This window comes from Chenopodium quinoa, unplaced genomic scaffold (genome assembly GCF_001683475.1).
Source record: "Chenopodium quinoa cultivar QQ74 unplaced genomic scaffold, ASM168347v1, whole genome shotgun sequence".
NCBI lineage: Eukaryota > Viridiplantae > Streptophyta > Magnoliopsida > Caryophyllales > Amaranthaceae > Chenopodium > Chenopodium quinoa.
This window is the reverse complement of record NW_018743977.1, coordinates 4030605-4041753: the sequence shown is the minus strand read 5'-3', so window position 1 is coordinate 4041753 and position 11149 is coordinate 4030605. Positions and strand designations below refer to the sequence as shown.

General features: G+C 33.9%; 1 protein-coding gene across 2 annotated transcripts; it reads left to right on the top strand.

Annotated features, from left to right (window-relative positions):
- Positions 1-516: 516 nt before the first annotated feature.
- Positions 517-9849, top strand: LOC110689834. Of its 2 annotated transcripts, XM_021866667.1 has the most exons (12): positions 522-756; positions 1101-1371; positions 2619-2705; positions 3719-3808; positions 3953-4039; positions 4964-5319; positions 6907-7118; positions 7209-7465; positions 7732-7910; positions 8776-8878; positions 9369-9428; positions 9520-9849. In XM_021866667.1, the coding sequence occupies exons 2-10, from the start codon at positions 1164-1166 to the stop codon at positions 8845-8847; spliced, it is 1548 nt and encodes a 515-aa protein (XP_021722359.1). In that variant the 5' UTR covers positions 522-756; positions 1101-1163; the 3' UTR covers positions 8848-8878; positions 9369-9428; positions 9520-9849. The 2 variants fall into 2 exon arrangements, with proteins under 2 accessions (XP_021722360.1, XP_021722359.1); XM_021866668.1 differs by lacking the exons at positions 8776-8878; positions 9369-9428; positions 9520-9849 and having other exon boundaries at positions 517-756; positions 7209-7295; positions 7732-7824.
- Positions 9850-11149: the final 1300 nt, after the last annotated feature.

The window sequence follows — 11149 nt, the reverse complement described above, 5'->3', positions numbered from 1 at the left end:
ATAAGTTTAGCCATAGCACGAGACAGTTGATGTTTCGGCAAATGTCACGCAGATTAAATAATTTATCATATAATTTTTTTTTACATCATAAAATTTTTTTGGAGCGAAGGAATTAGTTCAAAACGTACAACGTTCATTTATAATATATTCTAATCGATTGAAATAAAATACTTCAATTCACAATCTAATATGATTTTATTACTGTATGTAAACCTGTCAATCGAGTCGGGTCATGGGTCATTTTGGGTCGGGTCACTTCAGGTCACGGGTCAAAAAAATTCAACGCTAGCCCAAAGTTTCGGGTTCGGGTCAACCCAACGGGTTAGAATAATATTTTTTAATTTTTAGAAATTTCTAATATTTCAAGTTTACTTTGTTATATTTACTATGTATAATTTTTTAAATTGAATATTTTCACCAATATTATTATTAGTCACTACTACATAATTTAAATAGTCACAGACATGAGCACATCAATTCCTAACTAATTTTGTATCAATGACATATTTTAAACTTGATACGTTATAAAAAGTTTATCTTAAAATTCAATAAAAAAAAAATCGGACATAGCACGGGTTACCAAACTAGTTTATTATAAAGCAAACTCTCTAAGCAGTAGAAAATCGTTCAAGTTTTTTGGTATCTACACTCGATTTCCAAGTTCCAACATCATCGACTCGTCTGTTCCCTCGAACTTGAAAAAGTGCCCGCTTTCATCCTCCTTTTACCCCCACTTTCTCAGATCTTCTACTACAGGTATATTTTCTTCTTGATTGATTTCCTACTTCCATCAGAATTTACAGATTAATGCAATTTGATTAATGGGTTCTTAAAAATTCAATCTTTTATTTTCCCCTTTTCTCTAATTTGAATTGGGTAGTACTATTTGATGATTTTGTTCAATTTTTAATCCAATTACGCTCATTTATAGATTTAATAATCCTCAAATATTGTTTATGAGTAGTGATTGTCACCTGCATTAATGAAGGTGGTAATTTCATTGAGCTAAAAATGATAGCATAAATTATAGGTTAGTCAGTTAGCGTAATGGGGATTTCTTGGTTTTTGATTTTACCCACATTTGCAATGATATATTGCAGATATGAGGGTGGTTTTATGTCAAGATGAATGTGCCCTGTGAGAATGCATCCTTATAGGGTAAAATGGCAAGTATACACCAAAGAGGAGATGTTATTGTTAGTGTGGGTTCCAAGGCTAATGAAAAAGGTGATGGTGTCCCTGTTCGAGTTGCTCGTAGGCCTAGGAGGTTCGGTTCGATTAGTCGACAAAGACTCTCGGTTTGGTTGTTGTTTATTGGAGCTGTGTTCTTCATGTACATGACATTTTTCAGTGTTAAAGTGCACTTTCATGGTGAGAATTTGTGTTCCTGATACATATCATGCATTTTTTTTTTTAATAAATAAAGTCATTTAAGTATAAGAATTTATTAGCATCCAGCATGACATCGTAGATATGTATATATATGTTAATAGTTCAATTCCTTTGATTTGGTTGTTTGTTCTTTTGAATTTGGCTTGATTTATGTATTTCTAAGCATATATGGAAGAATAGTGGAAAGTGTTGGGGGTTGGGGGGAGGGGGGAATTAAAGAGTTAAGTGTTTGTGAACTTTGGCTCGGAATGGAAAATAGATCATAAATGAACTAGGTAGATACCAGTCCTGTCATCTTCTTCAGAAAAATGGATTCCAGTTTCTTATTTCGCTGTACACAAACACATCGAATTCTTTATTTTGAAATTTAAGGCATAAATGTTCTTCCTTACCCACCTACCCACCCAATTGTCCTAGCTCTTACCTTCTATTGGGTTTATCTGTCTATCTTCCTTTGGAGTTTATAAGAATGTAAGAAATGGTGGAATCATAAATGGCATAAATGGTCCAATCTGGTTTGTAGTGAACCAACCTTTCCCCTCTTGTTGGTCTGAAAGAGTTCTTTCTTCTTTCTTTGATTCCTGAATTGGTTCTGGTCCAAATGAGTTCCACTTTTTGTCCGAACCGATTTTGATTTGCCCCTTTCAAATTCGTTTTATATGGATCAATGAGGTTCTGGTTGTGAGTATTCAGCAGGCATTTAGTAGACAAGCTAAAGGAATGCTCTCCTTGGAGGTTGTCAATAGTACCATATTAGGAGATGAATAGGGGAATGAATTGGATAAGAGCATTGTAATTGTCTATCTGTTAGTGAGATGCCAATTTCTATATTATTTTCGAAAACCAATGTACCATAAATGGAGGCATTCATGGTAGGAAGTAAACATCTCTTTTTTTAATGGTCTTAAAATTACTAAAAATGATTTGTAGTCATTTAATGCTTTGATCTCCTTCGCATATCCATCTTTCTAATCTAATGGAGTTGAAGTCTTTTAATGCTAGCCATTAGTATGTGTGTGATCAATTAATATCCTTGCCGCTTGTCTCTTAATTGCATTTTGCTCAATCTATATCCTTGCTTCAAGCTTGATGGCTTATGGGCAGGATAAGAAGTTCTTATGCATAGGTAGTTAGGATATCCATTGTATTCTTGAGCACTTTGTAAGTCATCTTAAAAGTTATGTAGGTAACATTAAGATATCTTAATGATGGTTTATAATTTGTAGGTGAGAAGGAAAATGACATGTCGTCTTTATTCAGTGTGCCAAAAAGAGGCCTCGAGGGTTATATTGCCCAAATAAGTTCTGCAACGCGTAAGTATTTTTTGCTTTTGGTTTGTTGTTAGAGGATGGAATAAGAATTCTTATGCACAGATGGTTAATATATTTATTATATTCTAGGAAGCAATTTGTATGTCCGTTGTATGGTTTTGTAGTTAAACTTAAAGTGCACTTTCATGGTGGGAATTTGTGTTTCTGATCCATATAATGCATCATTTTTAAGAATGAAGTCATTTAAGTATAAGAATTCATTTGTTTCCGGCATGACATAGTAGATATGTATATACAAGTATATGTTTTTTAGACAGTTAAATCCTATATATATGTTCTTAAGACACAGTTCAATTCCTTTGATTTGGTTGTTTGTTCTTTTGAAGTTGGCTTGATTAATGTATTTCTAAGCTTAGTATGAACAAGGTCCACTTTTTTTGCCTGAATCGGTTTGATTTACTCCTAATTTTGTATTCTATGGATCAATGAGGTTCTGGTTGTGAGTATTCAGCAGGCATTATGTAGATGAGTCAAAGAAATTCTCTTCTTGGAGGATGTCAATAGTAGTATATAAGGAGATGACTAGGGGAAGGAATCGGATAAGAGCATTGTAATTGTCTATCTGTTAATTAGATGCCAATTTCTATTTTATTTTTCGTTGACAAACATATCATAAATGTAGGCATCCATGGTAGGAAGTATACATTTTTTTTAGTGATCTTAAAGTTAATAAAATGGTGTAGTCATTAAATGCTCTGATTGCCTTTGCATATTCATCTCTCTAATCTAACGGTGTTGAAGTATTGAATCTTTAAATGCTAGCCATCAGTATGTCTGGGATCAACCAATATCCTTGCCACTTGTTTCTTTATTGCCCTTTGCTCAATCTATATCCTTGCTTTAATTTTGATGGCTTATGGGCAGAATAAGAAATTCTTATGCATAGGTAGTTAGGAATCTTAGGATTTCCGTTGTATTCTTGAGCACCTTGTAAGTCATCTTTAAAGTTTTGTGGGTAAAACTAAAAGATCTTAATGATGGTATATAATTTGTAGGTGAGAAGGAAAATGGCATGTCGTCTTTAGTCAGTGTGCCAAAAAGAGGCCTTGAGGGTTATATTAACCAAAGAACAAGTTCTCCAACAAGTAAGTGATTTTCTCTATTGATTTATTGTTTGAGGATGGAATAAGAATCCTTATGTATAGATGGTTAATATGTTTACTGTATTCTAGGAAGCACTTTGTATGTCCTCTGGAAGGTTTAATCTTCATGAGGTATTTCATTTGTAGGTGGGAAGAAAGATGTCATATCTGTCTTCAGTGTGCCAAAAAGAGGCATTGAGAGCAATATAACTCCTAGAAGAAGGTCTCCTAAGCGTAAGTATAATTTTGTGTTTCTATATTGATTTGTTATGTAAAGGTTCAAGACAGGTTCATTTATAAATATTCAAGTGAACAACTGAACATAAATTGAGGTAGATTTTGAGACTGATTAGTATGTCAGCCTAGCTTAAGCAAAGGGTGTACTTAACTAATATATCTTCACGGGCTCATTAATTGTCTTGTTTATTTATGTTCATTAAAATGTTTCCGCTCATACTTTTCAGTATCCCACCTTGTCACCATTAATTATATTGGTTTTCAAGTTAGCAGTTAGCCAATGTATTTGTTAGTCATTTGCTGGTCTTCCCTTTCTATTATTCCTTTAAATTTTGCTTAGATATTGAAATAGATTGACAGAGATGGCACTAAAACTGGATGGAAGTAGTACATTATATAAATTTGTATGATGTGATAGTTCATCCAGGGATAAGCATATATGTCAGCCAAGATTTATGTGTGCTGTTGTCTTTTATTCAACTGTTGTTGGGACTTGGGAGATATAGTAATGTCCTTTAGGATGACTAACCTGGTTGTGCTGTACGTTAAGCATTTCTTTTTTATGTAACTCTATCTTTCTCTGGCTTAAGATTTTTGAAAAATGTGTGGAGTATGTTGTCCCTCTAGGATGAGCAATCAATAAGCTAACGATTTGGTGTTTAAGAAGTCATTCTTTTAGGAGACAATTTAGTCTTAACTTGTCACAATTTAATTCAAATTTTCAATATATGATTGACATATCTGTGTATATTAATCCCAAATAAACGGTAAGCCTATGTTCTACGATGGGTCAAAAAACAGGGGTGTCCCAAGGTCTGTCAAGAACTTTGGACATCATATTTAATGGATCAGATATTAGGTCACCATAATGAGAACCTTTTTTTTTTCTTTGCCTTTTCTCAATTTGCCAAAAACTTTCAGATTATCCTTGTGACATTGAATTGGCAAAGTCTGTTGAGTATATTCTGGAGCCCAAGGACTATCTAAACCTCACACATTTTGAACTGGACTATGTTGAAAAAGAAGAGGAATCTTTGATGGTGAGCCCGTACAAACTCAGATTTGCTGGTCATCAGACTCTGGAAGCACGGGAAAGGTCGTTTCATGCGATAAATCAATCTCTGCACTGTGGTTTTGTAAAGGGGCCTAATGGGATGGGAAGTACTGGATTTGATTTGGATGAGAAGGACCAGAAGTTTATGAAGTCATGTGTTGTTGTTGTGTCATCTTGCATTTTTGGGAGTTCTGATTTTCTAAGACGACCAACAAGTAAATTGGTGAGTTATTTTTTTCAGAATTTCTTGTGCTATCATATGTTATTTCCCTCTTAATTTTATGCTGGCTCTATTTTATTACTAGTGAGGCTCTTTCAAAGAGTAAGGGGAGTCATAAATCTCATAATGTCCTTTTATGAAACCCTGGAAGTGAGTCATATCCCTTGAATTTCTATAGAAGTCAAGCATTTGGTTTGGAATTTCAGAACCACATAGTGATAAGGTTCCTACTATTGGAGAAGAAGCTGGATTAAGACGGACAAGTTTCGAATACTAAATTAGTCATTAATTGCAGTTAATTAGCTGTACCCTGTAGGCTAATTTGGAATTCTGGATTGCTTAGCCTGCATTTATCTTGTAAACAGACTTCATAGGAGATTATAGGCACACTTATTATGTAGCAGTGTAGCACTAGTGTTAGATTCCAACCTTCCTTTCCATGTTAGATGCTTTCTAGGCTCTTTCTTGTACTATTGGCTATTTTTTTTCTTTTCTAGTAATGCTGTTTCCCCCCTACCTACCCCTAAGGTTATGTATTTCCCCATTCATATGTTATCAAAAATGGGGATAGTCAAGCCTTTGGGGATGGTAGGGGGAAGAAATGGAGAGGAATTGGGAAAGCCCACTTTGAGGAAAAATTCATTAAGGGAAAGGTTGGAAAGGAAACTAAAAATTAAATGGAACAAGCAGTCAATCACTTTCAAAGAGTAAGGGGAGTCATAAATCTCATAATGTCCTTTTATGAAACCCTGGAAGTGAGTCATATCCCTTGAATTTCTATAGAAGTCAAGCATTTGGTTTGGAATTTCAGAACCACATAGTGATAAGGTTCCTACTATTGGAGAAGAAGCTGGATTAAGACGGACAAGTTTCGAATACTAAATTAGTCATTAATTGCAGTTAATTAGCTGTACCCTGTAGGCTAATTTGGAATTCTGGATTGCTTAGCCTGCATTTATCTTGTAAACAGACTTCATAGGAGATTATAGGCACACTTATTATGTAGCAGTGTAGCACTAGTGTTAGATTCCAACCTTCCTTTCCATGTTAGATGCTTTCTAGGACTTTTCTTTAAGAATTTTATGTTTTAGAGGAAATTATTATGTTCAATCCATGGAAAATATTGTAATTCCAAAATAATGCTCATTAGGAAGTGATGATTAATGAATGAGAAATTGAGAATCATAACTTCTTTTCCCGTGTTTTTATATTTTAATACTTGTATTGCGTTGTTAGGCCATTATAATTATTGTGCTGCCACTCATTTTAAAGCATTCCAACTCAATAAAGTACTGCAACTCAATGTTCTCGACATCTGCTTGTGTTGTTATGTGCTCACTTTTCTGCATAGAGTTTGTAGTCTTGCACCCTTGCTGACAGCTAGGCAAGAGTGTGCCACACGATCTGATGTCAAAACACTTGCACCATGACAACCATGTTGATGTGTCGAGCTTCTTAGCTATGCATGCGTATTGGAGTAATAGAGGATATCCCCCATGTACTGTGGTTTTTTGTTAGGCTCTCTTAAAGATACTATGATTTCTTAAATTGATGCTGTAGATGTAACGTGTGGAAATATGCTTGTTACAGATCAGTGAATATTCAAAGACACATGTCTGTTTTGTTATGTTCTTGGATGAGGAAACACTACAGAAACTGTTATCAGAAGGAAATGTTCCTGACGACAGAGGACTCATAGGCTTATGGAGAATAGTAGTAGTTAGAAATTTGCCATATGAAGACATGCGGAGAACTGGTAAGGTGCCAAAGCTCCTAGCACATCGTCTATTCCCATCTTCTAGGTAGGTTACCTCATGTCAGTTGTTAAATTGACTAGTTTATGTCGTTTCATCATTGGAGTCTGGTAACAAATTTTTTTTGCTGCTGTGTAGATATTCTATTTGGCTTGATAGCAAGATGCGCCTTAATGCTGATCCTTTGTTGATTCTGGAGTACTTCCTATGGCGAACAAAATCAGAGTATGCCATCTCGAAACATTATGATCGCCAATGTGTTTGGGAGGAGGTGCTCCAAAATAAGCGTCTTAATAAGTATAATCACACTGCCATTGATGAGCAGTTTCAGTTTTACCAGTCTGATGGGCTAACCAAGTTTAATTCATCTGATCCACATATTCCTCTTCCAAGTTGTGGGTGCTAATATCTTTATTTAGTACATTAATGCTTTACTCCCTTTGTCCCTTAATATTTTCACATTTTCCTTTTATCGGATGTACCAAAATAGACTTCATACTCCTATTTCAAGTAACTTTTTCCTATACATCACATCAATCCTTTTTTTCTGTCTCTGTTGCAACATTTCTTTCAACCCTTTTTTTTTCTTTTCATATTTCTTCTCTTTATCCACTACTTAATTCTTCATTAAATTTAACAACTATCCTTACTGTCTGTGCAGATGTGCCTGAAGGTTCCTTAATTATCAGAGCCCACACACCTATGTCAAATCTCTTCTCGTGCCTCTGGTTTAATGAAGTTGATCGTTTCACTTCCCGTGATCAACTGAGTTTTGCATATACCTTTTTGAAATTGAAGCAATCGAGTCCTGATAAACCATTTTTTCTTAATATGTTCAAGGTCAGTAGTTATTATTAAATCAGATTGAAGTCTTTCAGCATGCTTGCATAATACTTTGTCACTCTACTGTGATGAAAAATTATATGTAGATATTTTTAGGCTGTAACTGAATGGAACAGAATATGAAAGTTCAAAATAAATCTTCTTTGATGCTAGTCCGTCTATTTCTGTCTATCCACCCCTCTGGTCTTTAAGTTAGGTTCTCATATACTCCGTCTGCAGCTGGAAGCTGTTAGGCTAACAGTGTTACCCTGTATTTCATCGCTGTAAGGGTGGTTATGCCAAACTGCCAATTTTACTTTTGGTGGTATTAACGATGAACTTTCTCCTTGACATGATCTGCATCCCCAAAATATCCTTGCTGGAGTTGCTACTGCCTTAGTCCTTTTGCTTGCCAGTGACTGTATTGTTACCTTTCTCACCTAATCAGGAAACCTCATGATCAATGAACTTTTAGATCAAAGCAATTATCCACTCTTGTGATGGTTTGGCTCCAACAAATCTCTTAGTAATGAACTTTTCGGCAGTCCTTCCTTCTCTCTCTCTTCTTTCTCTTTGGTGTTAGCTTGTTTTGTTTCCCCTAAATCGACTTATTAGTTATGGGATTGTGTTTGCCAGCTTCATTTGGTTGTTTCTCACAACATCATATGAATACATGACAGATTTTCTTAGTATTTTGTTGTAGTATTATTTTGTATCTTTATTTTGGTGGCGATGCATTTTGATCCTGTTAAAACAACTTTTATTGCAAGATTCTTTTTGACTTGTGCTATTTAGTCTTACCAATCATGCGGATTTATCGCTTATGAGATGCAGAAGATTTCTAACCTAGCTTTTGTTTTTGGATTTTTTTTTTTTTTTTTAGGATTGTGAGCGTAGAGCATTGGTAAAATTATTTCGCCATAGGGAAGTTCCATCTCCTCCAACTCTGCCTTGATTGATGCTTGGTTCGTGCATTTTTTGTCATGGTATGTATATTTCAGAATATCATTCTTGTTTTTGATGTAGTAAAAAGAAAAAGAAGAGGGGGGGGGGGGGGATGGGGGAGTCTGTTATGCCTTTCTTTGTATGACAAGATTAGCAAGTTGTATGTCCAGGTCTTTGAAATTGAATATGAAATTAACTTGTAACTTGGGGCACTGAGAATCAAAACCGGTGTTTGACTTTCCTCCAGAAACAAGAAATATATCCCATTAGGTCCCTCTAGAAATGATTTTTTTTTTCTTCATAATTTTAGGCTGGCCAAGTGGCCAGCAATGTTACTGAACTTCTAATGTTTACCAACTTGATTTTTTCTGGATTTTGCTCTTATTCATTGGATATTGAGATACTTGTTGCCTTTTCTCGTTTATGTTGCACTTCGTTCATTGACCTATGTGCAACACTAATTTCTGGAGAAAAAATATATATGTTTAGATTACTTCATGATTATTTGTGATTCTGTTTTGGTTAATGCAGAAAATCATATACGATAGATCTGAACCTTGTGGAGAATTATGCACATGTTGATCCTCCCAGGTTCGTTATACATGTGCTTTGTACTGTGTATTTTCATACTGATATTTCTCCAGTATATTTCATGATCTTCAATGGATGTTTTTTTTTTCAGAAGCTATATCCTACAACACCTATTTTATGGATCTCTACTCGAGGAAGTTGAAATTATCGAATTTTGGGTGAGATTAATATGATGTTGGAGCTATTTGTTAATAGGTAATTAGTGATTTTAGAGATTTTTTTTTTATTCATTTTTACCCTTGTATCTATGTTAAATTAATAAATATGATACTCGATATAGATGGATCCGTAGTTTTAGTTATTCATTGTAATGGCCTATATACTGAAACCTAATTATATTTGAAAAGAATGAATAAAGTTTATAGTAATTGCACAAAAAAATGAATCGTGCTTGAGTTTGGAGAGACATTGTTGTATTACTAGGTTAGCCTCGTGCGATGCACGGTTTAAAATATGAAATGAATTATAGACTCTTTAGCATATATTGAGAGAAGACGACTACTTCCTCCGTTTTCCTGATTACTTTCTAATTAAATAAGAAAATAAAATTCTTAAAAATCCATTATTTTCATATTTAAATAGGAAAAATCAATTAAATTATATTATTAACTATTTTTAACTACTCGTAAATAACTAAGTAGCATAATATGCGTAGAATACCCAAAATTTAAAATTCAAATTGAATATAATTTTCAAAACAATGTTAAATAGGGTAGCTCAAAAAGAAAAAAAAAAATGACATTATCTTTGTATTTTCGCAGGTTTTAAAGTAAATCAACTTTATTTTTTTTTAGGAAAAAAGCAGATATAGAGATAAGTAACTTACAACTAGCAAACTACAAAGGTTCATGTTACAGAAATTAAGTCTAGAACATACGAAGTACAGGAGTAGTTAAAAATCACTGGAAATGGATGGACATGTGACATTTTTGAGGATAACTTAGGTTTTTGTCTATAATAAGAGACCAAGAGTCCATAGGCGTGAGTTTTACTATGGTCATCCGATCCTAAAAGATAACCGCCAAAGTTGATAGTGTCATAATTATTTATTAATTTAAACTAAATATTTTTGAAGAAAAGTAAAAATTTAAAACATATTTAATTTGGTTCATATTAAAAAAAAGTGTTAAATTCATCAAGAAACAATGAGGTTTAGGTACGTCTTCTCTCAAGACTGTGAAGTTTAAAATGTTATTGTAACCGAGATAATATGAACCTTTTCCAGCCTAAAAAAGGCCAATTTGGAAACTTAATTGTGTCTTTACAATGCGTGTATTAGTTGCGAAACATCATAGCACCTTCGTTAGTGCCCAAACTCTTGCGTTATTGTGTTTCTTTGTGTGCAATAAGTTTGCAATAATTAACAAACGTAGACTCCTTTGCTTCAACTTACCACAGCACAAAAGCGACGGAAAGTTATATTAAATAGAAAGGTCCAAACAATTTCGTCCCTTTCATTCGCATAATGTTATTTTTGGAAAATTCCTAGGAAGCCAACATTTTAATTAGAGGAAGTCTCAGTTTATCTCCTTGATAAACAAAATTTATTTATCAAATGACAAAAATGTAAATAAATCAACAATTTTGCCTAGTGATCATGACATATTTGTAAATAAATCAACAATTTTGCCTAGTGATCATGACATATTTGTAAATAAATCAACTATTGTGGGTCCATTTTTATTAAAAAGTTGTTGATTTAATTACAATTTTGCCATAAG

Bases quoted from the DNA above. Each gene is read 5' to 3' on its own strand.
- LOC110689834 (XM_021866667.1), top strand. From the start codon at position 1,164: ATGGCAAGTATACACCAAAGAGGAGATGTTATTGTTAGTGTGGGTTCC. The intron at 7,119-7,208 runs GTAGGTTACCTC...GCTGCTGTGTAG, and splicing joins CGTCTATTCCCATCTTCTAG to ATATTCTATTTGGCTTGATA. The intron at 7,911-8,775 runs GTCAGTAGTTAT...TTTTTTTTTTAG, and splicing joins TTTTTCTTAATATGTTCAAG to GATTGTGAGCGTAGAGCATT.